This window comes from Poecilia reticulata, linkage group LG14 (genome assembly GCF_000633615.1).
Source record: "Poecilia reticulata strain Guanapo linkage group LG14, Guppy_female_1.0+MT, whole genome shotgun sequence".
Lineage (NCBI taxonomy): Eukaryota > Metazoa > Chordata > Actinopteri > Cyprinodontiformes > Poeciliidae > Poecilia > Poecilia reticulata.
This window is the reverse complement of record NC_024344.1, coordinates 2973237-2988901: the sequence shown is the minus strand read 5'-3', so window position 1 is coordinate 2988901 and position 15665 is coordinate 2973237. Positions and strand designations below refer to the sequence as shown.

At 39.5% G+C, this 15665-nt stretch overlaps 1 protein-coding gene across 2 annotated transcripts in view; it reads right to left on the bottom strand.

Moving 5' to 3' along the window:
• Positions 1-2248: 2248 nt before the first annotated feature.
• The window catches only part of slc7a3a (solute carrier family 7 member 3a), a 16455-nt gene continuing 3038 nt past the window's right edge, over positions 2249-15665 (bottom strand). For both annotated transcript variants that reach the window (XM_008426968.2, XM_008426969.2), the window contains exons 2-12: positions 10984-11615; positions 9814-9975; positions 9346-9526; positions 9151-9266; positions 8207-8429; positions 7991-8130; positions 7638-7740; positions 6580-6809; positions 6328-6494; positions 6136-6244; positions 2249-6038 (exon numbers count right to left, since the gene is read on the bottom strand). In XM_008426968.2, coding sequence (XP_008425190.1) covers positions 5887-6038; positions 6136-6244; positions 6328-6494; positions 6580-6809; positions 7638-7740; positions 7991-8130; positions 8207-8429; positions 9151-9266; positions 9346-9526; positions 9814-9975; positions 10984-11350 — 1950 coding nt within the window. In that variant the 5' untranslated portion in view covers positions 11351-11615 and the 3' untranslated portion in view covers positions 2249-5886. The remainder of the gene's footprint in view (positions 6039-6135; positions 6245-6327; positions 6495-6579; positions 6810-7637; positions 7741-7990; positions 8131-8206; positions 8430-9150; positions 9267-9345; positions 9527-9813; positions 9976-10983; positions 11616-15665) is intronic.

Genomic DNA, 15665 nt, shown 5'->3' with positions numbered 1-15665 from the left:
GCATAACAGACTGAGCCTTTTCCTCTCCTGTCAACCAGCTAATTAAGATGTCAGAAATAATCTAAGACTGGAAAGTGGAATACTTTGCAATGCTATCCTGTAAAAAGCACATAACACGGCCTTCATATTCAGAAGCAAGCAAAGGATGCCAACTCAACACATGGGGGCGCCATTTCCCCATTGAAAGCACACGCAGAAAAGAATTAGAAAACCTATTCAGGGAACAACTAACAAACTAGTTACTTTTCTATATTATGTACTAATTTGCTYCCAAAGCAACTGCCCTCATCAACTGACTACTTAACACTGACTAGGTAACGCTCCCTTTAGGGTCTCTTACATACTGTAAATGTTTCCTATAATTATCTGGGAGTCTTTAGAGTTTTTAGTTTTGGGGACATTTGGACAGCATTCACTAATATTTTCCAAAAAGTTGCATTATCATTGTTAAAACTAACATTGATAACACCACTATTTYAAATTAGCATTTTAAACACTTTGTTTTATTTCTTTTCTAATTTTTTCAACATCATTTGAGATTCTCCTTTCACCATAGTTACACATGTTGCTCCCAGCTTTCTCYTTTGGCTTTAATTTGTATATTAGTGTAAAATAATTTAGAAAATACGRTGTTAAAAAGCCAATTAAAATAGTAGATCTAGAAGCTGACAGTTAAAAAGTTACTAAAAGTAACTAACATGAATAGTAAAAAGAAATGTTGCTTAAATACAAAGGATATTCATCAATTTGAAACCAAATGTAAAAACAATATTATATATTATATTATATTATATTATATTATATTATATTATATTATATTGTTTTTTATAATTGAAGGGTATAATAATTAAAATAATTATTATACCCTTCAATTTTTAGCCATTTTCTTGACTTTTTTCACTTTATTTTCATTTTGTCATCCCTTCTAGCACTCTTTATGCAGGGGCTCCACACCTTTATAAAAACAAATCTGTGTTCATAAATGTTACTAAAGTAAACATCACCCCTTCAGGGTGCCGTAAAGGCAACAATCTATTGATTAGCTCACTTTTACCTGAATTTACAGTGAATTCATCCCTTCATTTTGAATCAAAGTTTCTAAGAGAGAAAGTGGTTTTTATTTTTGATTCAATATGAATTGGTTWTTCAATTGGTCTGTATCTAAAACTTCTTAATAAAATGCCAATAAGTATTAACTATTGGGATCAAACATGATAAATAAACAATGGATGAGTCCATTTACYCCATCTGGATGGAGGTAGAATCTCTTCTCAGTGACTTTGGACAGAATAAGTGGAAACCCACTGAATCTTTAGAAAGTAAATGTAAAACAAAAAATTTCAATTTCAAATTCAATTAAAGAGCAGTGAGTTACCATGTTTGACCATTAGAGGGCAGCCTCACTAAAATATAAAACTGATCACTTCCTCACAAAATACAAAGGTAGGCAAGAAAAAGTACCAGATAGCCTCAACTTTTAAACTAATAAATTCAGTTCAAGCCTCTGTCAGTAATTTTCTTTCTTATGTTCTTGAATTTCTGTGGATGTAGATCCTTTAATCTAGTTGAATGTTGTCAGACTGGTTCCATTTAAGTGACGTAAKGACGTACAAGTCCGGACGTCATCAGGCCAGGGAATGTGGGGTGCGGTTGTAAAACAACTTTATACTTRGGTTTTATTTGTTTGATATTAGAATTTGTTTTATGCTGTTAAATATATTAAGTGTTAAAAAAAGAAAAGCAGAATAACTTTAAATCCATTAGCATATTTAGAGATAACTAATTTGCCCAGAGGATGAGCAAAACAGGAAGTAATAGAAGTGTAGAGCAGTAAAAGCATGCATTTTCTATTTGTTGAAAAAAAATAAGGATTTATTAGGTTATATAAAGTTAAGTACTCAATATAACACTTTCAAACTTCTTAGCAATATCTTCTAAACCTCATTATTTGCTCTAAAATGAACAATAATTGTTGAAAAAATGTTTTAGCAGGGRAAACTACCCTACTGTTAAAGCCTWTACAGAAAGACAAAATGTAACCAGGAAGTGAACATGTTAGTTCTGCTTTTTTCTTTTTTTTCCCCAGAACCTAAACTCTCCACCCAAAAGGTAGGGCGTCTGAGCTAACAGAATAAGTGCTAAATGTGAGGTGAGTAATCAGTGAGTCATTGTAAAAAAACTGGAGCGCCTGGCATTCAACTCGTTTGCTGAGAAAACGAACAGGCAGAGAGAGAGAGAGAGACACACGTTCCAAGAGGATAAATCACTTTTATTAAAAAAAAAAAGAGAAAATTAAAACGCAGCTCATTTTACACAATGAAGCATATGTACAGAATACAAAACAGAAGTCAATTGTTGCTCTAAATGTTTCAGCACTACGGGGGAATGATTGGATTGATTTTTCCAAAAGGCACAAGGGCGGGTTGTGACAARCTGAGTGAGTCAACACGCCATCACAACACAACATTTTGGTGGCGAGTAAGCGTGGAGAACATAAAGTTCAGATCAAAAAGTTGAAGAGCAAATTTCACATTCGACTTCACAAATGGTTCTTATGCGCCATCTGTAAAAAAAAAGACAATTAAATCTACCTTTTACCGATAAACKCTTTCAAGATACGTTTCAAAGTATAATCCAGCTTCCATGGGAGCATTTTGTATCTCAAATAGTTTCATAATTTGGGCTTCAGCAGCATCAGTTCCTTCAAGTGTAATCTACAAAAACCGCCTMATCAGGTTTACATGTAATTTCATATGTCAAAGAAAGTATATTTGCATAATTTACAGCAATATACAAAKATATTTAAACAAATACTGTACACTCTATACAGTAAAGCACTTGTACTATGACAACAACACACAAAAAACCTTTTAGAAATAAGTTATCAATCAGACTGAAAAAGGTTTGGGGCAAAAATAGTTAGAATAATTTAAATACCAACTCATTGTGGTTGGTAGTTTTTGGAAAGTGGAGTAAAAAAATATTCAGTTTGGTCGGAAAAGATCAGAAACAAAATACATAATGTGACAAAAGATCAACATTAAAAGCTGTACATCTAAAAAGCAAGTTAAAATGAAAACATAAAGGCAGAAAAGCAGTAATGCTTTCCCAAACAATCAACGAACACATAAATATTAACATTTTCTAACAAAATTAGAAGTAAATAAGATTATAAAACTAAAATACAAGTGATGGTAATTCATCTGAAAAAGGTTTAAAAGTTCAAGTTGTATAGCTGAAACTAATCAAGAGTCTTAGTGGGGAACAGGTGTTTTTTTTTTACAAAGAAGTAGAAAAAGAAAGAKWTTACATTTTAGTGGTAAAACTTGACATGAACCCTGGCTTATTTTGGACGTACATTACAGATCATCGCATTTCTGCCGAAAATGCCCGACACCCAAAATCCCATCAACATCGTCCGGTCTGCACAAATGTGAACAAAAAAACAATACAAAAGGCAGATAAACTGGTATGTTAGCAAAATCTTAAATCGGTAAATCCATTGAATAATTTTAAAATCCATACAGCAAGATGACGTGAAAGTTCAACCACACAGATTTATGTGTTTTATGTACATTTTAGAGTCACTGAAGTTGAAATCAAAGGCCACAAAATCGAATGGTAACATGTTAATACTGTGATGAAATAAATAACAAAACTGTTAAATTATGTCATACTTAGGCATGGGCTGGYTGTAGATATAATGGTTTTAAAAATTTGCAGTTTGAAAAGTGCAAACATTTTCTGTTATGCTCCTTCTACTTTAGATATGATCATATGGGCAATTACCCAGGGCGGCATTAGAAAAAGAGGKGGTGGGCACACAAGCACCAGATAAAAAAAATTAAATGAGAATTTTTTTTATTTCTTCTATGTTCACATGTTTTCACATGCCCCAGGATTTAGATTATGTTTTTAGAGCAGTTTGTGCCTGTAGACAGTGACAGACTGAGGAATTTGGAAACAGGCCTGTCGCAATGAGCAATAAATCAATTCATTGTATGATAAATTTTAATTTATCATACAATGTTTCATCACTTATTTCTATCAAAAACTGGATGACTGGTGTTTTGGTCACAAATAGTCCTTTTTTTTGAAGGACAATTTTGTTTACAGAGATTTCATAATTTTATGTGTCGTTTCTGTTGTTTTATTTATTTTGAATATTTAAAATGTTTTCCAGTTCCAGTTCTGAATGTTCCTTAGAGTTTAAGGTGTATTAATCATTGAGAATGCATTCTTCCATTATCATAACAATGCTTGAAAATAGACTCAAAACAACAACATTGTCGTTTATCACAATAACTTCTGGGACAATTTATCGTCTAGCAAAATGTGTTATTGTGACAGGCCTAGTCGGAAATACTTTTTTATCGCAATAAATACTAAATGAAATATTGTGATAATGAATCCTAAATTGAAATATACAGTTAAATTTAGTAGAGGTTTGTTCTATAGCTTTACTTCTTTTTTTATACCAACATAAGAAAGTAATGCTATAGAAAACATTATTTCAAGTAATATTCATGAATTCATGTTTTACATTCTTGATTTAAATTTTGGAGTTGATACCAAGAAACCATGGTATTTGTACTCATGCCTACTTGTACCATGTAAACATTGTAGTCTACATGTAGTCTGCAGCAGTTTTCAGGGAGTTGTAGGATGCAGTGGGGTTATAGTGTTCCCAGTTAGGACTTCAGCTGCACAATATTGAACATAAACATCAGCACTGACCAGATGCTACTGACCTACCAGTAAAAACTGACACTGTAAACCTCACAGCCGCTCACACACGACGTGTAAACACACAGGTAACTTCCTCTACTGCACCACATTCATAAGCGACGGATGACTGTCCTCTGCCACTTTGTTGCTGGACTCACTGAGTGATCTTATGATGGTGAACTTAATGGCTGAAACGGTCATTGACTGGGATTTACACTGGGACTCACTAGTGGCTTAATGGGTCCACCTCAGGACATTAATAACAAAACAAAAAACAAAAAGTAACATTTTTCCGGTTTGCAGCTTCATGTAACGGAATAAAACACGATCTGACCCCCTTGTTGGTCAGATCCTTTGAAAACATGTGATTCAGGCAGGTAAATGCTTGCTGTGGGCTAAGGCTAAATAAAACCGGGCTAAAACTCAGACGAGCTGGAAATCGGCTGTGTCACAGCATCTAGTTGTCAAGTAGTTGATCAGCCTCCAAGTCAGAGGTAAGACGTGTTGTGTTTTTCTTGCCTCTTCCCTCCCTTTAAACCCGGAGCAGCGTTCTGAGCAGGCATGGGCCGGTTGCTGGTTTCAACATATTCCATAAAATGAAAAAGTCAGAGTTTTAAAACCATAAAAATTTAGTGCCATACTGTGCCTGCAGTATAAGCATTTAGTTTTGTAAGGTCTGACCACCGAACAGGTGGAGGTCAAATCCCACCGGTCGGCTGCTGCTGCATAGTTACTAGCTCTGCAAGTTTACGCAGCTTCCAAAGACAAAGTCAACTATGACTATAGAGATTATGATGATAGACTAATTTGAAATTGCAGTAAAATTCACATCTGTCCTAATTGAGTTTTTTTTTTTTAGAAAAAGCAGAGCCTCTGGCAGCAACAGGTCATGTCAAAGGTTGAAGATCAGTCCACAATTTAGCAAACATTTAAGAAGCAAATTGCGTATGTGTTCACGTCAAAGCATCGTAAAGAAAATGCAACATAACACATTTTAGAGCTGTAGCCATTATACCGTGACTCCGCGAAACCTAAGATCCCCATACCGTCATAATTTCAAACCGGCCCATGCCTGCACTTCCGGCCGGCCTGCACTGTAAATGATCAGGAATGGGTGCAGGTGCCCGGAAACGAGCCTCGGGTCTGGGTCAGTCCGCATCAGGGGCTGCTGCCGGCCTCCAAGTCGCTCTCATCAGGACCGCCCTTGTAAATCGGGCTTTTGTTCTGCAGCGCCGGCTCGTACTTGCCTGAGGGCGACTTGTTAGCTTCACTGCTATTTTTAATACCGTATAAGAAGTAGATGGCAAAGCCTGGAGGAAAAAGGGCAGATAAAAAGAGTAACATGAGCAAACTGCCCCAGTTTGACGGAGCAGAAGGGATCAGAGGTTTGGAAACGTTCAAACGCACCGACAACCATCCAGACCGAGAAGCGGCACCATGTACTAATGTCCAGCTGCATCATGAGGTAGATGTTGACAAAAACGCTGAACAGGGGCAGCCATGGAAGCAGCGGGACCTTGAGAAAACAGAGATTACATTTAGGAACTGCTCAGTGCAACACTACAAGTGCCAAAACACACAACAAAGCAGTTATCTGACCTTGAAGGTCAGAGCCTCTGGGCTCTGTGGCTGCCTCCAGATGATGATAATGCAGACGACACAGAGCAGAGCCAAGATGATGCAGGGCACCACAACAGCTGGATGTCCGGCGAGCAGCTGGTTCAAACCGTTTGCCAGGATGATGCACAGAATGGTGATGAGAACACCTGTGAAAACAGGAGAAAGAAAACAAACTCAGATCCTTCTGGACATWGACTAACAAGTAGACTGAGCACTTGGTAGCAGACTTACAAATAACAGCTGTGGTAACATAGACTATCATCCCGGAGGTCTTAGTGGGGATTTTTCCACTTGGACAGAAGAGCAGCTTGGCAGTGAACGTCTCATGGAGGGGTCTGTCTTCCATCTCCATGCCGTACTCGTCCCCACTGTCCCCGCCGCTCACAGCCACCTTCTCGCCTTCCACCAGCTCCACCAGCTTCTCCGTCTGACTGGACGAATTCAGATTGCCTGGCTGATACCTGGTGAGTCGGGGCAGAGAGGCTGTTTTAAACTGGATCAAGAAGGAAAAATGTCTTCTGTTCTGCTGCAAACATCACACCTTTCACCAAGTTACACATAATCCTGTCATGGTAACACATTTTGCTGGGCAATAAATTGTCAAAGAAGTTACTGCGATACACAATAATATTGTTGTTTGGAGAACATTTTCAAGTCATACATTTATAATGCAGTCATGAGCCTGTGTGCAGAACAATTACAAATTTCTATCATAAAACTCTTCCCTTTGCTTGCTTTGTGTTTTATTGGGTTTTTAGTCCATGACTCATTGTTATGTGTTGTATTAGTGTCTATTATTAAAGATAAAGCTGTCACAATAAATAAGGAAAATTATCAGCCTGTGTGCTATCCAAGGTCCTGCACCTTTAGACTGAGTGAGATAGAACATGCTCTCCTTACTTCAGATAACCTGCTTGGTTTTAAATCAAACCATGACACACATGTGTGTATGTTCACTTTGAAAAAGATTTTAGATTTGTATAATAGGAATAATTCTACAATTTTCATGTGTTTAGTTGAAGCTTCAAAGCCCTATGATGAGATGGACGAGTGCAAGTCTGTTGTTTGTTGGTGTCTCTACTTTTTACTCTTTATGTGTTGTAATCTCCACTTAAATGCACAGATTTATGCAGAGATCACAAATTTCTATATAACATCATCTTGATGCTAACGGACATCACACAAAGTTCAGTCAGGTTTAGTCTTTTTGTAAATCTGTGATCTGCGATCATCCTAAGACTATTTATTTGAATTAAATTTTTAATATATGAACCTATAAAAGTGCTTACCTGAGAATTAAGACACAAATAGCCACTAATGAGTACGCCAGCAGCGTTCCTATGGACATGAGGTCAACCAGGGCCGCCAGATCGAACAGGAATGCCATCAGAGCTGCGAGGAGGAAACCAGACTTCAGAAAAACTCATTCTGTGGACGCAAACGTTTATAGCCACTTCAAAACCCATCGGAACTGCTGCGTTTTTTCCTGTCGCCTTCAGGAAGCGTTATCGATCCTGACCTGACATCCTGACAGACATGCTGAGACAAGACAGASAAGAGCTGGAAGTCTAATTACAAACTCTGCTGACTCACTGCGATGGCAGAACGACACACAGCTGAATCCTACCAACAGATACGTTACCTGCAACGATTCCAGAAACAATGGTAGCCAGGATGGGGGTCTTTGTGCGAGGGTTCATCCTGGACAGACCCCGGAACAGCAGCCCGTCTTCGGCCATGGCGTAAATAACCCGAGGCATGGGGAACATGGAGCCCAGTAAGCTGAGAGSAGATCAAGAGTGAGACTTCCAACAGCTGCTTACAGCGAGTCACAGGTGTTAGGGCTTCCCTTCCTCACCTGGTGGACAGCGCACAGAGAGAACCCACGGCCACGATGTATCTGGCTGGCGCCCAGCCGACGTAGCTGAAGGCCTCGGGCAGAGGGCTGTCAGTGTTCAGCTGGTAATACGGCATCATCATGGTCAGGGCTGCTGACACGCCAAAGTAGGCGAAAAAACAGATGAGCAGCGAGGCCACGATGCCGATGGGGATGGATCGCATGGGGTTCTTAGCTTCTTCGCCTGGTGGAAGAAAACAATGGAACAAGGATGAGCTGCAAGTCAAATTTCACTGAAAACCAAATAAATGAATTAAAACCAGTTTGCACTGAGTAGAAAAAGTACACCTTAAGCACATTTCATCACAACTACAAACCAGAACATCCTATATAGTGTTTTATGTAACTGACAAACACAAAGTAGAGTGTAATAATTAGCTAATACAAAAAATAACACATCTGCAAAACTCTAMAGAGTGTGTGTACATCTGTACCCCTCTTTACACCGATACCCCCAAATCATCTCAACTGATTTAGCCAACATGCAAAACAGTATGTATTGTGGAACGCTAATAGCATGCACCATGAATCTGAAAAGTGTGGCATGCATTACAGCTGCAAATGTTTGGAGATATTCCTTWACCAGCTATGAACATCCCAAAAAAAATCTTCTTTACATTCTGCTTTGCAAAAAAGCTGAGACAAAGACAGATTTGACGTTTTCCTTCTACTAAACTTTCCAACAATTTCCTTGGATRCAGCCCTCTGAAACGCCGACTTCAATATTTTTATAACAGCTGAGCTTCACTTTTTAAACCGAATCRAAGTATTCATGTATGCGCAGCCGTCGCTGTTATTAAGATCACATTTCCTACTGAATATGAATGGCAGACAGGCTGGAGTCCGAGGTCATATAGGCAGTCATGTTACTCTATTTGCACCTTGGAAATAGAAAACATACTCACTTGTTGTGGCAATACAGTCAAAGCCCACAAAGGCGTAGAAGCAGGTGGCAGCGCCAGACAAGATTCCAGCGAGACCAAACGGAGCAAAACCACCGTCACCAAACTTTTCTGTCAGTCTGGGGAAAAGCAGAAAAAGCAACATTTAGAACTCAAACACAAACAGAAYTTATGTTGGCAATAGAGTCCAATACTCACTCCTTTTGGGTGACATTAGTGCCGTTCCTGTAGTTAAGGTAGTCGCCTTCCTCGAGGTTCCAGTTTTTAACGTCACCCTTGACGAAGCCAGATATGATGACGAAGCCCAGCACCACCAGATTGATTCCCGTGAAGATTTTGTTCACCAGCGCCGACTCGCTCACGCCRAAGGCCAAGAGACCTGAGGGGAGCAGACGCCGCAGGAAGCGAGGGAAAGAAATTCATATTCAGGATCAGTAACTGCACGTCCTGTTGCGTGGGCAGATATGTTCCGACAAACCATCACTCGGCAACAGCAATCCTCCGATTAGCTCTTCCTAACACTGCTGCTGGCATGTGACATTAGCTGAGAGATTGGTGTGACAACTGTTCTRCCCGACTAATAAGATCTCTTTAGCTGCATAAACAGGAGTTGGTTTTTTTCTCCTTCCCCTTCTACTAAAACTTTTAAGCTCTCAGCACACTCACCGGTTAGCAGCAGGACCAGGATTAGGGCGAACAGATCCGGATACTCCGCTAGCACTTTTCCAGGCACTTTCATTTCCATGGATGCTTTAAAGAAGCCGGATATTTTTTGTTCGACCAGGTTGTCAAAGGTCGAGCTCCAAGCCCTGGCCACACTGGCCGTACCTAAACGAAAACAGAAGAGAAATCAAAAATCTGAGGATCACTGGAAACTTCATGCATTTCACTAGTTTTACTGWAAAAGTGAAACTCATGTTATTTAGATTCACAACACACAGAGTGAAACATATCAAATTATTTCTTTCTTGGCTAATAAAAACCAAAAAGGTTAATTTTCTCAGRAAACGTCTAATTTACACAAGATGTACATCCTTTCAAGGCTATGGTTATCATATGCGATCACTTTTTCCTTCCACTTAACGTCTCACGAGTGCTGTATCCAGGCATATTATTGAAAAATTGAGTGGAAGGAAAAAAGATGCACACAGAGAAAACTGCCAAAACCTTATKTTTATYGGTCTAGTGTAATATTATAATGTTTTTATACAATGTATAAGTTTACAAGCCATAATCATCTAAATTAAACAAAAAAACAGAAATTCATTACTGTCTGTTATTWGGCCTGTCATGATAAATTTTGCTAGACGATAAATCGTTCCAGAAATTATTGCAGTAAACAATAATATTGTTGATTTACGACAATTTTCAAGTAATACAATGCTACTCACTTCTCAAAGTGTTCTTGAAAATGCAAGAATACATTCTCAAAGATTAACAAACTTTAAGCTCTAGTGAACATTTAAATATTATTTAACATTTAACATTTAAATAATATTTAAACATTTAAATATAGAATGGATATTCTAAATATCCAAAACAAATAAAACAACAGAAACAACAAACAAAATTGTCCTAAAAAAAAGGCTAGTTGAGACCAAAGCACCAGACTTTGGTAKAAAGAGAGAAAAAGAGAAAAACAAAGCATGAAAAAAGGAAATCCTTCGTCTCGTTTTAATTCATAATGCGATTAATTGATTTATTGCGACAGACMAATATGTAATCAATCTATTCTTTCCTGTTCCATGAGTTTCACTTTTTGAATTGGGAAGATAAAGTAGATATTGGATGACATTCAGCTTGTTCAACACTTTATCCACCTAAACTAGAACTCACCAATGACATAAGAGAGGATGAGGTTCCACCCCGTTATGAAGGCGCACATTTCTCCCACCGTCACGTAGCTGTAGAGGTAKGCGGAGCCCGTCTTGGGGACGCGGGCGCCAAACTCGGCGTAGCACAGGCCAGCCATCATGGAGGACAGGGCGGCGATGAGGAAACAGAAGACAATGGCCGGTCCCGCCTTCTCTCTAGCGACCTCGCCTGCGAGGACGTAGACGCCAGCGCCCAGCGTGGAGCCCACCCCCAAGGCGATGAGGTCCAGGGTGGATAAGCAGCGGGCGAACTGCGTCTCTTCATTGGAGAAGTCCAGCGCCCGGCGGCGCAGCAGGGTTTTGCCAAAGTTGGACAGCATGCTGGCCATGATGGCTGTGATTACGCGTGGGTGCAGGAAAAGGCTATGCTTTTTAAATGATGCTAGCGTAGGTGGGTGAGTGTGTGTGAGATGATGGGCACGGCTTATACAGAACACCTGTTCTCCGGTTTGGATCAGGACAGCAGGAAACGAGGTAAACAACAAGTACTTGAATACTATTGGTCCTCTGATGTGTGTGTTTACTTAGGCAGGAGTTACTGGAGTACACAAAGCAGGAAGTGGCAGGTGTGTTRTCGAAGCAGCAGATTAGGACCTATGAGGAAACACAACAAGGAAAAAAGTTAAACAGGGCTCTCATTCAGTACCTGCCAGAGCTTACACTTCTTACAGCTCAGAGCTCGCAATTAAACAGAGATTACAGCATTGTTCCCGTTTCTACGAAAGAAAAATCAGGGCAGACTTAAAATCTAAAAAAACAGTAACAGAAYGTGTGAACTCTGGAAAAGATTTTCCTTATACGACATAAGACATCTCCATGCGTCTTTTGCCTAATAATTCAGGTATTTGTTAAATWAAACTGTTCTTTAATGCTTTATTGCACTATAAGATAAACTCTCAGTATTTTGCAGAAATATTCACATCCCTAAAAAGCTTRTAGAAACAAGGCAGAAGATTGTGCTAAAACGAAAGATTTTAAACAAGAAAAACCAACATTGAACACACTACTTCCACTGTGAAACACTGTGGTGGCAGCATCATGCTGATGGAAAAAAAAACAAAGACGATCAGAACAGTTTAGACCAAAAATATTACGTGAAAAACCAACCCAGCACAAAAAACTATTCAGGTTCTGCGTCCAGACGTTACCTGTCAGTCGAAGATGACTGAGCTATGATGTGCAGAAAAATGAGAACGTATCTGGGAGAGACAGTCTCCAAAAAACATTGCAGCTGAATATGTAACTAAATTGTTTTGAATGAATATAAAAGAAACATTTTATGAATGGAAATACATTTTTTATTTAATACTGAAGTTGAAATTCAGTATTTTCTTCCAATTAGTTATGAACATCCCTCTTATCGGCCAGCAGTACTTCAGTAAAAAGGTAAAAAAAAAATAATTCTACCTCCTGACATGAGAACCAGGTTACACAACTTCCAGGAATTCAGACATTTTTCCACCTTTTTCCAGTTCAGTATACRATCATAGGATCTCGGTGGGGCACACAGTGACCTCGTGAAGACAAAAGGAGATCGAATACCATCCTGCCAGGTCTAATTCTTCATTTCTTTTTTTTTTTTTTTGCTTTAACAAATAAACCTGCCATGTGACACACCTTAGTACAAACAAAGGAACACCTTGCATAAGCCCTCACCACTTCCTTGCAGCGAGAAAGTGCAGACTACTGCTGGTTCGGTGTTGTTCTAAAAGCTTGGGAAAGGCTGCGAGGAGACGATGGGTTCGAATCAAACTAACATCAACAAGAGAGAGGTGGGGAAGGCAGCATGAGCCAGTAATGTGATAAGGTGAACCTGCTGCACTGGGAAAACACTGATGAAACTGAACCTAAAAGTTTCAGACTTTAAAAGTTAGAAGTTTAAATTAACCCAAACCCAGATTTTGAGGACGTAAACACCTGCTGCGTCAGATCAGCAAATAATAAATGTTAATAATTAGAGGAGTTTCTGCAAACATGTGTTCAGCRCATAACAGTCCAAGGACATTTAGAGGAATCAASTCGAGTGAGGAGGCTCACTGTTTTTTCTCAGAACTGATCCAACTATCAGATGAACGAGGAAAAACACACAAATGAATTTAGGACTGACGTAAATCCCAACTGTAAACCACCCGGGGAAGTAAAAGCGGGTTACTAAAGTGCAGAGGCATCTTTTTGTGAAGGAATGTTTGACTGAATTTTACGGTATTAAAAAGAAACTGKTTCCACAACATTTCAACTCCGATGTTACATATTATATCCAAGTCAGGTTGCATAAGATGTGTTTTACTTTCCGACCAGCCAGCCAGTCAGTCAGTCAATCCAGGTTTGGTTAAAACAACATTGCCTGTGCAGAACCTGCTCAGATTAACAGATAAAAGTAAACTTAAAAACTTTTTGGAAATTCAGAGCAGAGATTTGCACGTTATAAACTGAGCGTGTGAATGACAGGAAGCTCAGTGCATTGTGTTATTCTACTGTCTGAGATCACACAAAAGCATGCATGTGCCGTGATAATAATGTGATGAATGTGCAAAAATCACCCTCAAATTTACAGCAACCMTCTTGCTGACACATGAAACTGCTGCTTGGAATATCAAGGACAGAGAAAGTTGATCTATTCCTGCAAGTGCAACATTATTCAGACACTATGAAGAAGCTAAATAATCAAGTAAACTGTAACTTATCACAGCTAATGCGACAGTGTGGTTATCAAAACAGACCTTTGTTCTGTTAATCAAGCACGTTTGAGATTAGAGTGGCAATCTGAAGGTGATATTTCAAATATTTAAAAGATAACCACACATTCTAACTGATTCAGAGCTTTATCACAAGATAAAAAATACACACATTAGTTTATTGTTCTCTAACAAACTGGCTATTGTACTTTGCACAATATTTTGCATTTCACTCCTTCTTTCACCTGTCACAAATGAAAACTTGAATGCAAAACGCAAAGTCACAGGATGGGAAAAAGTTAAGGGGTCTGAGTTCTGTTAAAGCCCTGTTCTTCAGAGACTTTGAGAAAGTATAAAAAGCAGTGCTGTGTCCAGTCTGAGGCCGTTTAAGCTGTGACACCTGATTCCTTGGCATATCGGGCCAGTCGGTCACTTCACTGTTCAGCCAGCGAAGAGGAGAAGTGAAACTCTACACTGGCAGCACGGACTGGACCGTCTCAGTGTCACAGCGTCTACAAAAGAAGAACTTTTTGCCTTAAGAAGGATCCGTTCTCTGACCACTTTGGCTAAATGTCACATGTCGTGCAAAGCAAAACAAAAAGCTTTTAAAAGACAAGAGTCCAATTCTGGCCCCTTTCAGGACATAAACTCACAGTGCCTCAGTACAGACAATATTCTATTAATACCACAAAAGCAACACGACCAATTAATCAAAGCATGTCTCGTTCTACMGGATCAAAAGAATGCCTTGGTTCGTACAGCTTAGGATTGGGAGAAATAAAAGACAAACACGATGAAACAATGAAATCCAAATAACAGCGCGCCCGGAGCGCCGCCACAATAAACACTCGCCCCTCTGAAGACGATGGGAAACGGGTGCTGGGTGGAAATGCTCCAACCTCCTGCTTGGTGTGACATTCCAGCAGCATTTTTCCACTCGCACACCAGGAACTGAGATCTGAGGGGCGTCTGCGTTGTGCTAATAAACACCTATTAACAAAGTGCCATGGCTGGCTGGATGTGACCCTCTCAGGGGTTCACCCAGCACCTCACAGTTATTTGAGTGCAACCAGGAGAGTGTTTCCTCTATAGAATGCCACAGATCTGGAGGGTTTGTGACGGCCTCATTAAAACAAACCATCGCTGCGGCTCCGCTCACGTCAGCGCGTCGCTAATCTTTTCCTTGTGGTTTTCACGAGGGTTAGAAACTCCACAAGTCCACACATACACACTCTTAAAAAAGACCATCCAAGACAACATTTTACAGAAAAGTAAATATTCAGTGTGATCATGGGAGTCTCTGTTCACAACAGCAGGGTTCTTGTCGTCTTGCCCCTTAAAGAAAGGCTCTTCATGCCGGTGGGACTGCTAACCCACCGTTTCGGGCCAACTGCGCTCCGGTTAAAACAGGCTTCGGGGATAATGGTTGTGTTGCTTGAGCTTCACTGCAGCTGCTGCCACGTACTGCACGGTAAGAGGATTATTTTGGAAGGTAACAAACATGCTAACCTCATTATAAGTTGTTTCTGGGCCACGTTCTAACTTGAACAACACATGGGTTTGTTTTGACTGCAGTCACTAGTGTTGCTGCTGTGGTGGTTACAGAACCGGGCCGGAAGAAAGAGGCGTCACAAATCCGTTTCACAGAATATGGCATCATACTGAGCTCACTTTAAAAAAGAAAAAAATTTATACAAGAGGCTGCATAGATATATCAACATTTGCCTGTGCGACTCACTTTCAAGGTGTGTGACTATTGATCAATGTACTACTACACCATGCATAGAGTACGACTCAGGCCAAAAATATTTTGGTTCAGCTTTCTTCTAAGCAGCACAAACCAGTCAGATTAGCCACATTTCTTTGACTCAACTTTTTAACAAGCTTGCTTTGTTCTAAGAGAAAAAAAAAACAGATCTCTGGGTGTGGCTTTTTTCTAAATCCCTAAAAAAATAGGGATATATATATA